At 34.6% G+C, this 20,939-nt stretch overlaps 1 protein-coding gene across 6 annotated transcripts in view; it reads left to right on the plus strand.

The window, feature by feature from the left end:
• Positions 1–20,939, plus strand: part of Ecpas (Ecm29 proteasome adaptor and scaffold) — a 107,061-nt gene that overhangs the window by 36,867 nt on the left and 49,255 nt on the right. For all 6 annotated transcript variants that reach the window (XR_013110658.1, XM_076934898.1, XM_034501920.2 and 3 more), the window contains 9 exons: positions 1,234–1,402; positions 4,605–4,744; positions 9,268–9,349; positions 11,603–11,722; positions 16,373–16,458; positions 16,907–16,985; positions 19,015–19,064; positions 20,037–20,103; positions 20,194–20,316. Coding sequence is in view for 5 of the 6 variants with exons in the window: in XM_076934898.1 (XP_076791013.1) it covers positions 1,234–1,402; positions 4,605–4,744; positions 9,268–9,349; positions 11,603–11,722; positions 16,373–16,458; positions 16,907–16,985; positions 19,015–19,064; positions 20,037–20,103; positions 20,194–20,316 (916 nt within the window). In the remaining variant the exon portion in view is untranslated. The remainder of the gene's footprint in view (positions 1–1,233; positions 1,403–4,604; positions 4,745–9,267; positions 9,350–11,602; positions 11,723–16,372; positions 16,459–16,906; positions 16,986–19,014; positions 19,065–20,036; positions 20,104–20,193; positions 20,317–20,939) is intronic.

Here is a 20,939-nt window from a genome sequence, read left to right on the forward strand (position 1 = left end):
AGGGATTTCAATTAATATTTATATCAAATATAACTATGGTTATGAGGAATAATAGTTTTAATTGGATAAAAAATTCATTAGAAGTCTTATTTCTACTCTATAAGCTAAAAATATATATATAATAGCAAGGAGATACATACAAAGAGCTTTGAATATATAGTAAGAAAATTCTTATTTTTTTCAAATTTTCCTACTTTTAAAACTTGTTATTATTCTTTATATGTGTACAAAGTATGAGTGGAGGTCAAAGTACAGTTTTCAGGAGTTGGATCTCTCACCTTTAATGGGTTTCAGAACTTAAGCTCAGGTTGTCAGGCTTGTATGGCAAATGCCTTTAACCAGTGAGCCATCTTGCTAGGCCCTGATGTTTTCTCTTTGATGCTTTTTACTTTGGTTTTAACTTTTAGAATGTTATGTGTATAAGAGGCAGTTTGTGAATGGCTTCAGTGAGTTTTCTAATGTGAATTACAAAGTAAGAAAAATAACTGTAAAAGCTTTGGAGCATAGAACAATACTAACCATAAGCCTTGTGGGGTCAACAGGCTTATGTCTATATTTGTCATTAAAAAATCAAAATATAGTGAGTCTATACTAACTTATCAGACAATAATATGTACTTAGAAATGGCACAGATATTTTGTAGTTCATTTATAACGGCCTTGAGTGATAGGTACTTCTGATTAATTTGCTGAAGATATAGATACCTTTGAGATTTTTTTTTTTATGTTGTTGGGCAGTGTTGCTGTATGCCTTTAATCCTAGCAGAGGCAGTCTCTGAGTTTGAGGCCAGCCTGGTTTATAGAGTGATTTCCAGGATGGCCAAGCCTACCCAGAGAAACCCTGCCTCCAAAACCAAAATAATAACAAAAGAGATTCTTATGTGGAAATTTTTATTTCAGTTGTTCTTCTGGCACAGTAGTGCTAGAAGTGACTCTTTAATAGAGTTCCTCATATTATGATAGCCCCCAGCCATGATACTACTTTTGTTTCTACTTTATAACTCTAATTTTGCTACTGTTATGAATTGTAATGAAAATAGCTGTATTTTCCAATACTCTTAGGGGACCCTGTGAGAGGGACATTTTACTCCCAAGGGGGGCACGACCCAAAGGTTAAAATTCACAGCTCTAGCATAATACTGTACAAGGACAGTGTATGATTGAGTGTCTGTATATATGTGTATATACACAAATTCACATGTTTTTATGAGTTAAAGTTTTATTTCCTTTTCAGATATGTGTTAAATGAATCCCAGAGTCGCCAAAATTCATCTTCATCACAGGGTTCTTCTTCAAATAGTGGGGGAGGTTCTGGAATTCCACAGCCTCCCCCAGGAATGAGCTTTTATGCAGCTAAACGAGTTATTGGTGATAACCCATGGACGCCTGAACAGTTGGAACAGGTATCACCCAGTTTGCTCTTTATACGAGTTAGTGGCCCTGAACACTTGCCCCTATGAAGTTCATGGAAGCATGTCCAATGTAATTCCTGTATATTCAGGTTCTCTAAAAAAATATGTTGGAAAGGAGCAAACTATGTAAAATGTTCCTTTCCTCTGTCATTTATTTGTTAAAGCCCTAGGGATAGGGGGGAGTGGGAAATGATCATATGTCTTTCTAACATTGTTCACATCTTTCAAGTACTATGCATAACCCATTTTATATTGAGCAGATTTAGTTTCCTGTCATTTTAATTTAAAACTATAGGTCTTAATTATGTAGCTCCTTTGATGCAGTTAAAATACAGTTTATCTTTCATTATTCAGTTTTTTAGGGCTGTACATTTTGTGTAAAGTGAAGAGCCTCTGTACTTCACAAGTGACAATGTGGGGAAAAGCATGACTCCCTTTTATATTTCTTCTTGGGGTTTTAAAATTGGCATTAAGAATTTTATTCTGGATTTAAACAGGACACAGATGTTCTCTGAGCAGCTTTTAAAAATGACTGGTGCTCTACAGAGAAGGTGCCTCCCTGTGTCTGTCATCAGGCACCTCAGGGAAGAACAGAAATCAGTATGTAATTATTTTGGAATTCAAGCAACATGGGTTAGTCTTCCAATCCTTCCTTTATTTCTCCATAGCAGTCTCAATGATTTGATCCTTTTCTTTTTGGGAATGTAAGTGATCATTGACAAAAGTGTTTTCAGGAGAGGGAAAAAGAAGCAAGTAGGGCATTCTTGCCACTCAAAATTTGGAGTGTTATATTCAATGAGGGTTATAATTGATTAGATTTACTTCATGCTTATACACCTTTTATCCCCCCTCATCCCCCTTAAGCCATAGTATGAGTCTAGAAACTAATGGGTGTGACCGATGGCAGGCACTATCCTGGGTACTTTGAGTACACTATCTCATTTAATCCTCACAGCAGCTAATGAGGTAGCAAAATTAAGCTCCTTTTCTAAAAGGTATGGAAGTTTTGAGATTCACCAGGGTCTCCTTTCTGTTACCAGACTCTGAACATAGTCCTCTGTGAGGCTTAAAGCTGAATATACTGGAGAGTACTAGTTACTGCTATTGTTCATTTATAGTCTGAAGTTGGTCATTGTTTGTTGAATTTAAAGGTTTCTGTATATGTTTTGTCTGTTTCATAATTTGGTGCTGAAATGAATAGTTTAGCTTTAAAAACAAAAACTAATTAATTTTGAATACTTTTTTCCCAAGTAAATCAACTTTCTCTCTCTGTCTTTCTCTCTCTGTCTCTCTTTGTCTCTCTTTCTCTCCCCCCACCTCTCTCTTGTTTTTTCCAGACAGGGTTTCTCTGTATAACCTTGCCTATCCTGGACTCTCTCTGTAGACCAGGCTGGCCTCAAACTCAGAGATTCCAAACATGCACCTGCCTCTGCCTCTGCCTCCTTTGAGTATTGGGCTTAAAGGTGTGTGCTATCACACCTGGTTAAATATTACACCTTCCTATTTTAATTAATTTTTAAATATTTTTTTCTGATTATAAAGGTAAAAGTTTAAGTAGTCAGGAATAGAATTGAGGGGTGCAGGATATGTAGCTTAGTTGATGAGAGAGTTTACCTAGCATGCATAAAGCCGTGGTTGAGTCCTGGCACTCCATGACTAAGACATGGGGGGCAGCATATTTGGAATCCAGCACTCAAGAGGTGAAAGCATGGAAGTTAAGGGTGTTCAAAGTCATTTGTGGTTGCATAGTTCATTTGAGACCCTGATTCAAAGAAAAGACAAGACTGCCCCCACCCCCCACCTCTGCAAACAACGAAACCTCCCAAAAGAATGCTCAGTGATAAGAGTGCCTAGCAGGCAGGCTTAGGGTCCTGAGTTCAATCCACAGCACTTCAAGGAAATAGTGTAATAACCTGCCTCCAGTTCTGCCTCCTGTCTGTCTGTCTGTCTGTCTCTCTCTCTGTCTGTCTCTCTCTCTGTCTGTCTCTCTCTCTCTCTCTCTCTTTCTCTCTTTCTGTCTGTCTGTCTCTGTCTCTCTCTCTCTCTCTGTGTGTGTGAACAGTTTTATATAATACATTTTTATTTGCCTCACAATAGTTTAGTCTATTTACTACATAGTCTTTGAAGATTAAAGAAAAAATTGTCCTTTTACTGTTTGTGTAAAATTTATGTATTACGTTTTAACTTGTCTTTTATTGATGAGACTTGTCGTTTTTAGTTTTAAGTGCACTTCCATTACATATTGTGTATTTGACTTTTATAGCTGTCCCCTTTGCAGTTTACGTTAATGACACCTCCTCTTTTTAAACGGTATCTCTTATTGTAATTAAGTTATGCTGAGTAGGCTTTTTTGTCATCAGCTACACTTTTTTATTGGCATTCTTTTTCATTTAATTTTTAAAAATGTCTTTTTTATTTAATAAGTGTATATTTTATCATTCTTAATTCATACATCTGAGAATTACTATTTAACTGGTTTTTAAAGTGAGGATAAAGTTTTATTTTTCAGGTGTATTTGTCCAAGAATAATTGGTAGTGAAGTTCATAGCTCTTTCACATTTTGAGAAGTTCTTAGAATCTATTGTGCTTCATTGAGCATGTTAGTTTAAACACTACTCTTGGATTGAGTTGCACATGGATTGACTAGAGTAGGTTTGAAATCATATTCTTTATTTTTAGTCTTAAAATAGAGGGCAAGAATGTATATGCTAGCAGAGGAGTAAAACTGAAATGTGAGTTGTTCAAAATTTTTTTTCTCACAAGCATTCATCAAACACTTGTTTGTAACATATCACCTCTCACCTGGAGGATGCAGACAAAGATGTTAAATCCTCATTAGTCTAGGGAGGTTGTGTGACCTAGTAGGGAGGAGATTCTTATTATCTTGTCAGAGACTTGTCTTTGAAGCCTACCTTCATCATTTGTTGTGTGGTTTAATATCTAAGGCTTGCCTCAGTTTCTTCATCAAAAAAATGTCTGTAATAATACTTACCTCATAGATTGTGAGGGTTAAATGAAATTGTGAATAGTTACGATATTTAGTGTAGTGTCTGGCACATTATAAACCTAAGTAGGAGCTCTATTGTTACATTAATCCGTGGCTTACGACCATGTTGATATGTGAAACAATAGTTTTATTGAGTGTTCTTTGTTTTCCTGACCCTTTTTTCTCCCTCCCTTCACTTATCTACAGTGCAAATTGGGTATAGTGAAATTTATAGAAGCTGAACAGGTGCCTGAACTTGAAGCTGTTCTCCACCTGGTGATTGCTTCTAGTGACACACGCCATAGTGTGGCAACAGCGGCAGACCTGGAGTTGAAAAGCAAGCAGAGGTAATTAGTTCCTTGTTAAGCTTTCAAAATCAAAAGGTCAGAGTTCTTAAACCTTTCCAGGGTTTTATGAAATAATGTATTCAGCTTACAAAACTAGGATACATTCTTAGTTGGTAAGTTAGTAAAGTTTACCAAAGAGCAAAATTTCGTGTCCAAAAAAAAAAAAAGACAAAAAACAAAAAAAACCAAACCAAAAAACTATTTGAAAATATATTTCAAAGTTGAAATAGGTTAAGAATGCCATCATAAGAAATAAAATTTACCACTAGGCAAGTAAACTGAAAGTTAATGTTGAAAATGGTAGACCTAAGAAATAATTAACTTTTGATTTTTCTTCTGTCTGAAACTAGTTAAGATATCTTTTAATAATGAATGTGTATGTTTTATGGTTGTTATAGTAAAAACCAGGTTTATGGAAAGAATTGTTGAGTAAAATTTATATCTACATTGAAAAGAGATACAAATAGTAAATTGACTTAGAGAAATACTCTATGAAATAAAAATCAATGGAAAATGAATAGTTTGTATCTATGGTTAAATACAGGTATATAGCTGTTGGTAAATTTATGTAAGTTTCTGCAGAAGTACTGTATCTTATGCCGTATTTGAGCAGTGAGTATACGCACACACAAACATATACAAACATATACATATACATATATATATATATATATATATATATATATATATATATACACACACACATACATACATACATACACACACATACACTGCCAATCTGGGAATTCATCTTCTAACATCATTCAAAAGAAGAAAAATATATTTAGAAATGTAACTTTAGTCATTATATCATGTCCTATAGTTATTAAAAAACACAGTGAATTTCCACAATAGGGATAAATTACTAGATAGACTATTGTGTATCTTTCAGAATTATAAAAATATATTTATATGTAGCAACATATAAATTGCTTTTTAAGTAATAGTAAATAAAGCAGAATATAAAGTGATATGTTAGTCTGATTTTGAAATTTAAACATACATAGATTGAAGAATAACATAAAAATGAATCTTATTTGGTTAAAAAGTAAAATCAAGCCAGGCAGTAGTGGCTCATGCCATTATTCATAAGCTGAATACCTCATGTCACATGGTTCAGCACTTGGGAGATAGGAGCAGGAAGATCATACTTCCAAGTTAGCTTTTTGCTATATAGTGAGGTCCTGTATATATATTTAAATTTTTGTTCTTGTTTTTTGTTTGTCAAGACAGGGTTTCTCTATATAGCCCTGGCTGTCCTGGAACTCACTCTGTAGATGAGGCTGGCCTTGAACTCAGAAGTCCGCCTGCCTCTGCCTTCCAAGTGCTGGGATTAAAGGCATGTGCCACCACTGCCCAGCATATTTAAATTTTAAATCACGAGATTTTAGTATCTGGTTTATTTTAAGATGGCCTTGTTATGTAGCTTAGTCTGTCCTTAGGCTGTCTACCTGTGTGGCCTCTGCCTACTGAGGATTACAGGTATGTGGTTCCATATCCAGAAGGTTAAATGCGTATAGTTTGTTAAATTAACATTTTATAGGACAGAGACATAGTGAAAATGCCATAAAACTTTATAAATGTTATATGTATTTTACTTTGCTTCCTCTAAGAAGAAAGTGCAAGGAGGTATTATAAATAAGGAAATTAACTTAATGAACCTTAGTTTGTTCTATTGCAGTGTTTTGGTAGATAGATATGGTAGTGGCTGGGAGTAGCTTCCACTAAAAAGCATATGAGGTGGCATATAGCAGGGCTTCTTGAACTTTTTTAAGTGATCCTTTTGTTTGTGATCCTTTTTGTTTGAGAATTTTTTTATGTAACTGTGGATGTATATTGTATGAAATAGATTTGGAGAGCAAACACTTGCTGGTAAAAATCATAAACTCATTAAAAATAATTTTGCTATACATACTATTTTTTCATTTATTTATGAGGAAATCAGTTTTTTATTAATAAGATGGATAGGCTTGTTTGAATTTACACATAGAATTAAATTTTTGCTGAATAGTTGATACTTTAAGACAGAACATCTTTAACCTACTTTAGGGTTGATTGCTATTTTGGTTTTATAATGGGTACTGCTAAGAACTCTTGTTTTACCTACTCAGTACAAAATGGCAGAAGGAAGTTTAAGGTATCTAGAAATTAGTGGAAATTCTGTCCTAATCCTATGCCAAACCCTTGCAATGATTTTTTTTTTTTAAAGTTAAACTCAAGTCATCAACTCATCAAGTTTTAATCAAATATTCTAACATGGTACAATTCAAAGGTAGACTCATTTGATATTTACATACTAAGGAATGATGGTAGGAAAATATAGAAGTTTTATTTTCTGTGTTTAACCCAGTTTCTATAAGAGATGGAGTATACAGTAGGAACAGTGAAATTTATTACCTATGCTATCTTTAATAGGTTTCAGTCATGCTTGTGTAGTATGGACTGATACCAAATTCAGTGCAAAATTTCCATGTTAAGCATTCAGAACCAAGGCTGCAGGGAAGCTACCTGATGCAACATACGTTGGCATTGCCAGAAACACTAGATTTATTACATTTGATTTTAAGTAAATTTTTGGTTGTTCCATGTTTAGGAATTTTACTACTCAAAATTTGTTATGACCCCATATTTCGTAATGTGATGTCCACATAGGAGTCTTGTCCCACAGTTTAAGGAGAGGGGCAAATCTTAATTTTGCTCATGTCTTTTATTGATTGAATTTCAGAGCCAGGCTTAACCTTGCAAGACTAGATTAAGAGAATTGAAGTACATTTTTTTCCTAACATTCTTTCAAGTCTCAATTTTTTCTTATTGCTTATAACTTAGAGTATTTCTGGTATTCACTTAAGGGAATGAATTTAATTAGTGTTTAAAATTTAATTTTATTGAGCATTAAAAAAAATTCTTCCTTCAAAATTTTTAAGTTTGAACTGGCCTCATTTTTTATACCATATTGTAGATTTTGTTGTTGGAAACCTAAATATAATTCTTAAGTATTTAATTAATTTTGCTTTTAGGTATATATATATAATATATAATATATAATATATAACATATAACATATAACATATAACATATAACATATAACATATAATATATAATATATAATATTATTATATATTATATATATACATATATTATATATATGTGTATGTGTGTATATATATACATATATATGTGTGTGTGTATATATATATATATATATATATCATAAAATTGCATTAAGATTATAAAATTCTGTTGGGAGAACACATAGGTAACATTTTGTGAGGAAGGAAAAAAGCTCAAAGTAATCTCTACAGGTATTGTTTCTGTTGTTCTTTTTCTACCTCCTAGTTGTAGTGTCAAGCTGTTAGTATCTGGGAAAAGATATCACCACAGTCAGTGGTTGTCATACTGAAAAGACATAGTGCCAGGTGATGGTAGCACAGGCCTTTAATCCAAGCACTGGAGAGGCAGAGGCAAGCAGATCTTTAGAAGTTCATGGCCAGCCTGGTCTAGAAAACAATTCTAGGATAGCCAGAGCTACACAGAGAGACCCTGTCTGAAAAAAAAAAAAAAAAAACAAATGAAAAATTAACAAGGGAAAAAAATTAACAAGGGAAAAAAAGTAAACCTTAAAAAAGCATGGTAAATCAAAATAAGAGGAACAGTGAAATTTTTCCTCAGTAGGTGATGAAAGAGATGGATCAGAGAAGCAGCTGAGCAGCATAACACTGTTTTACACAAAGACAGCATAAGTGGAAAGCAGAACAAAAATTAGGAGTCAAGAGAGAAGATAGCATGGGAGAGCTGCAGCAGTCAAGTGAAATGAAAGTATTTTTAGCCTTGTAAAATGAGTGAATGAGGCTCACTGTGGTGCTGATGGTGGTGGGATAGATATTTATTTTTTATCCAATCTTTATATCCCAACTCATCTTTTCTTTATAGAGTCCAGATAGGGATGCTTCTCTGTGACAAATGGCATTGTGACTTCTGGGATTTAGATATTGAAGCTATTAGGCTAGATGAGGGATTACATGATGCCAGGAATCAAATAACAAGATTGGAGAAATACAATAGCTTCCATGTTTCCTAGGGTGTAAGTGAAGCTTAAAACCATTTTGTTGTTTATCATTTTAAAACTCTGAATGGTTAAAAAGAAGCATCAACCACTGACCTGAGGGCTTTTGGAACAAGTGCAGTATATATCTGCTCTACTGGGTTACTGCATGGTGTTGGCTTTGACCCACCTGTGTGGGGGGAACTTTGTCCAGTTTCTTCTCCACACCTATGGTACCAAGTTGGGCCATTGCTGCAGTAACCTGTTGAGCCAAAAGGAAGAACTGGATGAATGATCTGTAGTTTTTGAAGCTAAGTTTGACAGTAGTCACTTTCATTTCTTCTCTTCCACAGTATCAGTTGTCAATTCAGTTTGTGTGTTTCTGCCATTTTTTCTTTGATGACAAATATTAGGGTTATTTTTTTAATCATTGAAATGAGAAAAAAATAATTTTAACTATCTCTATTGAAATTTTTCTTAGCTTAATTGACTGGAATAATCCTGCCATCATTAATAAAATGTACAAGGTATACCTTGGGGATATACCACTGAAAACAAAAGAGGTAAGTTGCTTTGATTTAGTCTCACATTAGCATAAAAAACATTGATTTGACATGAACTGTATTTTTTCACCTACTTTGTAAGCTGAATCCATGTTTTTTGAATTACTAGATTTAAGCCATGTTTGTCTGTATGAATTAAACTCTTGAAAGGTGAGTTTAATAGAGCTGGTGTTTTCAATGTAGATGCATAAATAATGATAATACATTATCTAGATGAGGAATCCACAGACTTTCTGCAATTATTTTGGATATTTGAGACATTAAAGTCTTTGAGGCTATAACTACTCAATTTCTATAACATGAAAGAAACAATAGGTAGCATATAATTATATGTACATGGTTATATTTCAGTAAAAATGTAAATACTGATACCTGAATGTCATATAATTTTCATGAGCTACAAAATTATTTCTTTAATTTTTTTCCATTTAAAAATATAAAAGCAGTTTTTTAAAGTCTCAGTCCTTGTTGAAATAAATGATGTGCCATGTGTGATCTATGAGGTATAGTTTACTTCTTCCTGGTTTAGAATCTAGAACAAAAGGTTGTTTCTGTAGCCTTAAAGTAAGATCATTGCTTAATAAGGTCTTCTCACTGTGCCAGTTTAAACATACAGTGTGATTTGTATATTTGGTTGCTTTCTTTTAAGATCATAAGTAGGAGTTAATAGTTCTAGTTAGATTAAATTGGTTTAGCAGAACAATGAATTGAGACCCCTAGATTGTAGCATTGAGTGTATATAAACAAATGTGTTAGGAAGAGAGATTTGGCTAATGATTCAACTCCTCTCTGCCTCATATTCTTTGTGTAGAAAATGAAAGAATTGTATAGAGTATAGTCTGTTGACTTCTTTGGAGTCACAGAGAACTTTTTAGAGGATCTGTAAAGGCAAGAGACTATTTGTCAGTTTTTTTTTAAAGTTGATATTAGCATTGATGTCATAGGAGTAATGGTGGGTATATATTGTGTGGGCTCATACCACACAGATCAAAGCAAAGCCATGCCATATACTTATGGAGGAAGAAGGAGAGGAAGAGAGAGGGAGAGGTGTAACATGGGAGAGGAAGACACAAAGGGAGGAGGAGGGAGAGTGAGAGTCAGAAAGGGAGAGGGGAGAGTAATTGTGTTTTATCTTAATATCTTCATGAAGCATTAGAAATTATTTTACTTGAAGAATAGGTACATAAGCTATGTATATTGTGACTGATATTTTGACAGACTTTTTTTCTCAAAAGAAAAAAAAAGAACATATCAATGAAAATTGGAGTGACTTTTTCCCCCCTCCTTTTTGGAATGCTAAAAGTTGAACTTAAAAGGAAATATTAGAATTATAGGATATTTGAACTCATTGTCTTAGTAACTTAGAAATATATTTTCTGCAGGGTTGCAAGAAATATTTTAAAAATTATGTATTGGGAGTATTTTATGTTGATACATTTGTTTAACTCAGTAATACAGTATTTTCCAGATAATCAGTGATATTACAAAAGCATACAACCTAAGGACTCCACCCAAACTTTAAGACTGACAGTGGGAGTTTATTTAACAGCATCTGCAGGAGCTCACTAATTTGGCTTAACCTTCAAATTATAATTAGGCTTTAAGAAACCATTATTTATTAAGCTTTGGTTTAGAATCAAGGATCTACAGTTACTTTAAAAAAAGACAAATGTCTGTGCAAGCTGGGAATTATCCCATTAAGCAAAACAGCTACCACAGCAATTTAATACAGAGTATGGAAAACCCTAGCTCTTTTCTAGATACTTCCAAAAAAATATAAAATGATTCTGTTCTTCAGTGCATTTTTTAAAAGTTTGTCTTTTAAAAGAAAATATTATGTATTAAAATATATTTATTAATATCTCAGATTTCTAAGCTTTAATATTTAATGTAACAATTGGTAGTAGGTGATACTGATAAGAGCTTTCAGAATCTTCAGTAATTAAAGCAATTAAAAATATTTTATGTGTATGAGTATTTGAGTATTTGCCTGTATGTATTGTGTTTACCACGTGGACATCTGTTTCCTACAGAGGCTAGGAAAAGTCACTGAATTCCCTGAAACTGAAGTTATGGCTGTTTGTAAGCCACCATTTGGGCCTTGGGAATCAAGCCTAGTTCCTCTGCAAGAGTAACAAGTGCTTTTAAACTACTAGGCCTTCTCTTCAGGACCTAGGAATCTAAAGTACCTTTAAAGAGTTAAAAGCCACAAATAATTTTAAAATGCTGTTATAACCAAACATATTTTCTCAGGGAGCAGTTCTGAAGCCAGAGCTGAAAAGAGACCCAGTCAGTACCAGAGTGAAGTTAAAGATTGTTCCTCATCTCCTGCGTTCTAGACAAGCCGCTGAAACGTTCCCAGCTAACATTCAGGTAATCTCTATTATCTTGTGGGGAAAAATAGTTTGAACAAATAGCTTTACTTACTGAAAAAAAAATGGAATTGGTGGCTATTCAGAAAGTAGGCTGATATATATATAACAGTACTAACAATTTTATTTCTATCTTAATTGTAGCTGTATAAATTATTTTATAAAAATGTACTTTGAATATGATGTTAACTTTATCCAGACTATTTTTCTGTGATTGCCCAGCACCATAAGAAACCAAACTTACGCCAGAGGATGGTGGTGCATGCCTTTAATCCCAGCACTTGGGAGGCACAGCAGGCATATTGCTGAGTTCGAGGCCAGCCTGGTCTACAGAGCGACTTCAGAGTCTCTAGCACAACTTAAGAGTCCTCTTCAATGATTTTTTTCAATGACTGTTTTTTTTTTTTGGGTGGGGGAGGTGAGATGAGGTGAGGAAGAGAGGTCACAGAAGCCTCCTATGTCTCATTCTTAACCGAATCTGCAGTCATTGATACCACTGCAAAAGAAGATTCCTTGCTCTTTATAGTCAGATGCGACATGAATCTTAGACTTCCACATGGTTTCTGACCAGGGTTGCCATCTTGGGCCTTAGTGGCAACACAGACGTGGACATCAACATGCCCTCTGGCTGCAGCATGGACCATGGACGTCAACATGGCCTTTTATGGCAGCATGGGCCATAGATAGATAACAACTTAGAGTAAGTAGCATAGGCCACACACATCAACATGGTTTCAGTGGCAGCACACACGCCTCTTCTGGCTCCCAACAGCAGAACCACAGATATCAACATGGCCCCAGGTGGCAGCACAGTCCATAGGCATCCACATGGACCTCAGGCATTGACATGGCTTGGAATGACAGCAAGGACCAGGGATACCACCAACATGTTTCTCAAGTGTAGCATAGATCTTAGATACCAGCATGGTCTCCAGAGGCAGCATAGACTTGGAGGGTCTTTTAAGAAGTCCCAGTCCAGAAAATGAACTATTCTCCATCTCAGATATTCTGTTGTTGTTCAGAGCCAGGGTGATCATGCTTGTTCCTGAGCAGAGCCTTGGAGAGCTTCAGACTGCTGCACACCACCCTGCCTACCTTACTCAGTAGTGACATGCTCTCCTGTCCACTGCAGCCACCTCCCACACCTGTCACTGTTGGTTGCATTTCTAGTTCTGCCTCTCTTCCCCCAGCACACTCTGTTCTTTCCCACCTCATTTGCATATTTGTTTGTTGAAGTGACATTGCAAACTGTAGTGTATTACACAGTGTATATATTTTTTTCTAAACATTTTACATGTAAATACTCAGTGCATTGGTCTGGTTTAAGATTTCTGGTTTCTAAAATACAGTAAATACCAGATTGTCAGAGAAACTCATCTTGGATATCCTGTTATATGCCAGAGTCAGGGTGGTCTTACTGTTATGCAGGGAATCTGGGGACAGAATCTGAGCAAGCTCCAGGCCACTGCACACCCACCCCTCTGTCTTTGGTGTCAGCTGCCCCACAGCTCACTAGGCATGACCTTATGCTTTTAGCCTGTGGGTAGCACTGTGGTCTGCACTTTCCTTCCATCATGGCAAGAAGTAGTGGTGGGCCCTTTTCAATAATGCCATCTTCCTTGTTAGATTCTCCATGATCTTTTCTTCCAATTTCATGATTCTTTTAAAAGCATCTTCCCATGGATCCTGCCTTTTTTCAGTTATTCTGGAGATATTGCAGGCTCTGCTGACTCCTTTTTGCAGCAGGGCAGCGTTCTGTCTTGTCTTGGGCTTGGATTTGGACTGTTGCAGATCCTTCATGGTGGCTGCAGGGTTCACAGTGAGGGCAAGAGAATCGCCCCCCACCCCAAGCTGTGCCCAGCGGTGGCATGTCTCCTCTGTTCACTAAGCCCCAACTGGTTGCTGCAGATCATCAGTTGTGGCCTGCTGTGTGATACTGGGAACCAGGAGGGCAGGAGTCTCACAGCAGTCTTGTCCGCTCCTCCGTGTCTTCTCATATTAAGCCTCAGATTTTTTTTTAGGTATATTAAAGTTTTTATGTTTATTTATTTTGTGGGTAGGTAGAGAGGGCACTGATGCATGGTGAGTGCATATGTAAATAAGAGAAAAACTTGCTAATTAATATTTCCTATCAGTAGACTATGATACAGGAACAAATGATTGACTTTAAAGTTTGCAAAAGGCTTGTACTTTCCACTAGGGAACAAGAAGAACCCACAGAGTAGTTAGCCATGACTCTACTACTCTATACCACATAGAGTTTACCAGGGGACCAGGTCATTCAGGAGAGTTAGTTTTCTTAATTACATGTAGTTATTTAGAACAAATTATAAAAAAAGCATCCCAGCATTAAGGCATTTTATAAGTGTGTAGTTAGACTTTATTTACTGTGTAAATAGTGTTAAAATATAAAAAAGTAGATCTCTGAGTCCTTTGAAACACTCATCAAATACCAATATTAAATATTAGTATCAAAGATATTTCTCCAAGTAGATCTAATAGTTCACACCTATAATTTCAGCATGTCTGAGTCTGAAGCAAGAAGATTGCCATGAGCTCAAAGTAGCCAGAGTTTACAGTGTAAGACCTTGTCCATTAAAAAAAAAAATTTACCCCCTAGGTGTGTGTGTGTGTGTGTGTGTGTGTATGTATGTACATTCATATGTATATAAAATACCTGTTAAAAGATTATTCTTACACCTAAAATCATGTTTATACTGTTCTTAAAGCTACTTGTCTGTACTTAACAATAACTTTGGGTTTATCAGCAGTGAGTATCTGGTTTTACAATTGCTATTATGCTACTTCTGCAAGAGGTATTTTAAGTGTTGGTATTAGATAAAATACTCATAATTTTACTGAATTTATTATAGGAGTTTTTCACATTAAGGTGTCAAGGTGTCACTGTATATATAGGTGCTTGCTGTCACGCCTTTCAATCTTGAGCTCAGTCCTTGGAACACACATTGTGGAAGAAGAGATCTGATTCTTTCAAGTTGTCCTCTGATTTTCCACACACATGCCATGGAATGCCCCTGCCACCAATAAATAAATATCAAAAAATGAAAAAAAATACAACGATAAAAATATAATCCAGTGTTAGACTAGACTATTTTTGGACCTGGTGTTTTAAAAATCATTAATCTTATAACATGGTGAGATGATAAAAGGATTAATTGGAATGCTGATGTTTTATGAAAACAAAAAGGTTTATGATCCACATATACTATGCAATTGTTAGGTGTTTTTTTCCTGTTCAAAATGGAGGTGGAATATCATATGCCTACTCAAGGTGTATCAGGGAAGAGGAGGCTCATCTGCATAGCAGCTTGAAGGACTATGTGACTGATGGGGCAGTATAAACTGTTTAGTAGAATGGTAATCCTGTTATTAGAAATGAGAATCTAAGGAAAAAAAGAATCATGGAAAATGGGCAGTGAGTTTTGAAAACACTCAAAGCTGGACTTATTTTCAAAACACAAAATTACTAGAAAATATTATTTAAACCCTATGAGATAAATGAATATTTGATCCAAAACTTCTGGCAGATGCTTATGTATATTATATACCATCTTCTGAATCAGAATGATCAGAACACTACTTAGGAAATGATGCTTGGAGACTGGTATATAAAATGGTCTGTGGCAATTCCTCCTGTCTGTGGAAACTAGACAGATGTGAAATTATTGTAATGTTAAGGTGTCTATTCTAGATATGGGAAACTAAGGCTTTTATCACCTAGAAGGATGAAATGGACATAAACACCAAGCCAGAGACTGGAGAGGTGCTGCAATAGAAGCCAATGCCCACCAGATAGTGAAAGTACAAGGAAGAGTGTGTTCAGTGGAGAGAGGGGTGGGATCTGGAACACTGTAGATACAGTGGCATGGGAGAGGGGAGTCTGTGCTGGGTATGGGTAGAAGCAGCAGCATGAGAGAGACCTAGCCATGAAAACTGTATTTAAGGAGCTTTTCTTCACATGCAAGTTGTGGGAAAAAGGATGGCAAGAGATGGGTCCAGAAGGGAAACACTCTTAACTATTCACCATTTATTGAGAACATAATAAGAGTCCCAGCTTCTGTACTCTAAACCTCACCCATTATTTTAGTCTTTGGAATATTGCTATCAGGGAGGTGTTATGAAAAACTTGTTAAAAAGAACAAACAAAAGAAAAAGATAGGGCAAATAACATGGCTTATCAGGTAAAAGAGCTTGCTATCACACCCAAGAAACCCGAGTTTGATCCTTGGAACTCGCTTAGTAGAATGAGAACTGACTCCAAGGTCTTTTCCTTTGACCTAGTTAAGTGCTTTTCTATCTATGAGCACAGGGGAGTTTTACCTCTTGGCCATGGCTTCATTTTCTTTTGGTGGTAGTAAATGAAGGTATATTCTACAAGTAATCCTAGCTGAGTATGTATTCTGAAACTGAAAAAAATTGATAAATTCCCAACTTACATTATCATTGTTGGCTATATAAATAATATTATAGCTTTTAAAATTTGTCAGCTAGTGTGTTCAATATAGAAATTACATTAGTTTTGAGGAGCATGGTGTAGTGCAGAGGTTTGTTATTGAATCTTGACTGCTATTTGAAAAAGCCAGATTGTTATTTGTTAATTGGTATCTTTGACTTTGTTTATTTTACATAGGTGGTATATGATGGACTTTTTGGTACAAATACAAACTCAAAGTTAAGAACACTGTCCCTGCAATTTGTACATCACATTTGTATAACGTAAGTTTTATTTTATTTTTAAAGCTAATTAACTCCAGATTTTAGAGTAATCAAGTTTTAGGTATTTTTCTTTCATTTTTCCTAAAATGCAATTTTTGTCTATGTTAGAGGGATTTTATTCTTTTAGATTTATTTTTATCGTTTTAAAATGATGTGGATTTGGATATGTCTGTGTGGGCATATGCATGTGTGTGTTGGTTCCTGCAGAGTCCAGAAGAAATTGTTGAATCTCCTGGAGCTGGAGTGGCAGCTTGTGAATAGCTTGTAAATTGCCCAATGTAGGTGCTGAGGGTTCTGTGGAAGCCAGCAATATAAGCTTTTACTGTTGAGTCATTTATCTAATCTCTAGAAAGATTCAGTTCTTAAATATTGTGTAGCTTCATTTATTGCTAATATTTTAAATGATCTTCTGAAAGGATATCTTGATGTTTTTTGTTTTTGTTTCAAGTTGCCCAGAAATCAAGATTAAACCACTAGGTCCTATGCTTTTGAATGGTCTCACTAAGCTAATAAATGAATATAAAGAGGTAAGTGACTTGTTTTAAATTTTAGCATTTTATAAAGTATTTAATATAATAAATCTTCCAGGCTCATCCATTGATATAGTTAATGTTTGGCATTGACCTTTGTTTCTTAACATTTTTATTTGAAGTGACAATTTTATATACTATTGCCATTTTTGCCTTTTAAAGAATAGTTGTTAAAACGATAACATCCTTAAGGATGTCATCACCATAAGTCATTTATGGAAGCGAATACATTTTATGATACATGTATGTCCTATGTAAAATTGAAATTAAATTAATTTGTTGTTTTATTTCTATATGGAACTATTTAGAGTTGACTTACAGTAGGAAATAGTGTTAATTCTTAAGGGGCTCAGATTTTACCAATGTACCATTTGATCAAAATATACATACATTCAGTAAACTTTTGATTCTGTAAACTAAGTGGTAGGATTTCTTGGATTGTAGATATTCAATATCTGATTTTCTTTGCTATATTTTTTTTACTGTCTCATATATCTTGAGAACATGCTAAATAGATAAAGTATTAAATCTAAGTAACATTGAATCTTTGTAGTACAGGGTGATAAATATCTAAAGCTAGAGTTGAGTTTGCATCCTATGTCTATTTTTGATGAGCTACTCAAGTTATTTGGACTCTTCTTTGTCAGAAAAAAAAGGATAAATTACCTTATTGTATTATTCTGAAAATGAAATGAGTTAGCAAAGTTGTTTCTTATAGGCAGGACATATTAGTTAGATACTACAGATGAAAACTGTTGATTTGTTTACATAATTTTGCATCTAGCTTTTTTTCTTCCATTGAGTAATATTTGCCTGTTTTTAAAAGCATAGTAAATTTTTTATGTTGTTTTTTGAACCCTGACTGTTTTCGAACTTGCTTGTAGACGTGGCTGGCCTTGAATTCGGAGATCTGTCTGCCTCTGCCTCCCAAATGCTGAGATTAAAGGTGTGCGCCACCCCTACTTGGCCATTGTTTTCCTTTAGAGTCTAATACATTTTAATATTATTTTATGGCATAGACTATGAGGTAATCAGGTGCTTTAGAATGGCTGGTAGAAATAAAAATGCTTTGAGACTTTTGGAGAGAAACTGTATTGCAAAATAAGTTTTAGGTGGATTCAACCCTGTGGTTTATGATATGTTTATATGTAGGGCAACCCAAAGTTATAAATTGACTTAAAAAGTGTGTGTATGTGTGTGGTGTGCGCGTGTGTGTGTGTTTCCCTCTCTCCCTTCCTCCCTCTGTTCTCCTTTTCTTTCTTCCCTCTTCTTGTAACTCAGTTGCACAGTTTAGATGACAATCATGTTAAGTAAGTTGGGCATACCTGGCCCAGGTAAACACAGAACCTAATCTTACTTCCAAGTATCATTTACAAACTTTCCCAACAGATGTGTCAGTAAGTGGGTGTTCAGATATTGAACACTGAATTCTAGCTTAAAAGGAAAAAATTTATCTTACAGGATTTTTACTGTGTTCTGAGTAATGCTGATTCTCAGTTTTTGTGACACTGTAAAGCTCTATCTATATCTTAGGTAGAGGCAACTAATTTCCATAATGGCTCTGATCTCATTAATTTGTTATGGTTTAAGAAATGAAAAGAAGCCATTTATTTTCTTATAGGTGTTTAGAAAATTGTACTTGTGCTTATTACAGTTTTGTTGGGGAGGGAAGATAATAGTTTGTCAGAGCAGGGATAAATTTCCCAATAAGTCATGTATATTGGAAATTAATTTGGGTGTTGGTAGGATACATGGTATTGAAAATACCATGAAACTAGCGCCAGAGTGCGATCATGTGCGATCTTTTTTTTTTTTTTTTTTTTTTTTTTTTTTTTTTTGAGTGAGTTAAGGATGAAAGAATTTGTATTCTGTTCTGGGTTTGGATTTTTTTGTTGTTTTGATGGCAGTACTATGTAGGACACAGTGATTGAAAAGTAAAATAACACATGTCATTATGGCAAAAGGGTTTGCTGTTTATTGCTTTTTTTGTGTGTGATTTTTTTTTGTTTCTTTTTTAAATTTCAAGGACCCTAAACTACTTTCAATGGCATATTCAGCTGTTGGAAAACTCTCCAGGCGAGTAATGTTCTTTCTTTCTTTTTTTGCTTTTTTCTGTGAGAGATAATTTGTTGGAAAGTGAGAAAAATATCTGGTATTAATGGATGGAGAATAATTTGCTGTGATTCCAACAGAAGATGTATTTTCTGGCAATAAGCTAACGTCTTCTTTTTAGAAAAGATATGAGTCATTTAAGTTTACATTTGAAAATACAATCTTAAATTTAGTCTTGAAATTAGATTTTAAACTTAATTGTGTCAAAATAGGTTACCTTTATGGTTGCATAATGAATTACAATGTAGACATTCAGTTAACCTTAAGTGTTCTTGTTACTTCTTATCACTAAATCTTATGCTAGTTGATATTACTTATATTATGAACATGAATGATCCTGTTTTCAAAGATATATCTATTTCCCTCTGCTCAATATGATTTTCTCGTTTCAATTCCTTCTGGTGTCATCTTTCTTCACTTCATACTGGAGGAAGAAAAAGAGATGAAATGTTTTCAGTGGTCCCATATGTTGTTTTGGCTCCACACACAGGCTATATATTGCTCTTCTTTGATGTAAAGGGAATGAAGCTTTAGGGTTCAGAAGAAAGTCATCCAAGATCAATTTACAGCACAGGATTGTCACAAACTCTGTCCTTATGTCTGTTAGCAAAAAGTAGCAAAACCTCTTACTGTGGCAGCTTGTCATTTAATTTGTAATTTATTATCTCTTCATATTAAAATCAGGAATGTTATCTGAGTATATGGAATATTATAGAAGGAATATCTAGAAAACATATGTTAATGAAGGATTATATAATTGAAAAGTTAAATAATCACTTTAAAAAATATTTCTCCTGGAGAAAGTAAGCTAATGATATTGACATTGTATTCAGTGTTGTGAAAGTGTGAGTGAGGAATGTTTCTATATAGTTTCTTTTTCTCTCCTTTTTATTCCATGGAAATTTATGATAATGATATTCTTACATTCTCTTACAGTCGAATGCCCCATTTATTCACTAAGGATATAGCTCTTGTGCAACAGCTTTTTGAAGCCCTATGTAAGGTAGGGAAACATTGTTAAGTATACACTTCTTCATGGATACTTTCCTGAAAGACAGCAGGAAGGGAAACACCATTTTTACTGTCTTTACAGGAGGAACCTGAGACTCGACTTGCTATTCAGGAAGCATTATCTATGATGGTTGGAGCTTATAGTACCTTAGAAGGAGCACAGAGAACTTTAATGGAGGCACTTGTAGCTTCATATTTAATAAAGGTAGGCCCAGCTATTTGAATGATAATGGCCAGTTGTATATATTTTACATTAACTTTTTTGTTAAGTATAAATTATACATATATAAAGGGTATCATTTTCAGTAAGTATGTACAATTATATACTATTCTAATCAGGATAAATGTAAAAATTCCCCTTTCTGGTTTTCTTTTTAAATATGCAATGTACTTTAGCATCTGTAGTCATTCTTTTATACAGTGGGATACCAGAACTTACTTGTTACCTGTAGACCTACCTTTCCTAATCTTTCCCTGTCCTCTTCTTTATCTGTAAACTGGCTTATTCTCAGTTTCTATGAGATTGACTTAGAGAGCTGTCTTAGAAAGACTCGAAAGGAGTCTAAGAGATATGGAGTGAGATAGTGTGGCATTTGTTTTTCTGTGCCTATTTAACCTGTTTTCTAGTCCATTCATGTTGTTGCATATGATAGTACTACTTTTTAATTATTTTATAATTCTGAGGATTGAACCCAGGGTCTCAAATACAAATACATAATATCCAGCATTTCCTATCCCCTCAAGAGAGTTCTTAAACAAATGATTTTTATTTGTTTAGGCATATATTTATTGATGTGTTAAATTTGAATGGTATACAATTAGCTTGAC

The sequence above is a fragment of the Arvicanthis niloticus genome, chromosome 5 (assembly GCF_011762505.2).
Source record: "Arvicanthis niloticus isolate mArvNil1 chromosome 5, mArvNil1.pat.X, whole genome shotgun sequence".
Lineage (NCBI taxonomy): Eukaryota > Metazoa > Chordata > Mammalia > Rodentia > Muridae > Arvicanthis > Arvicanthis niloticus.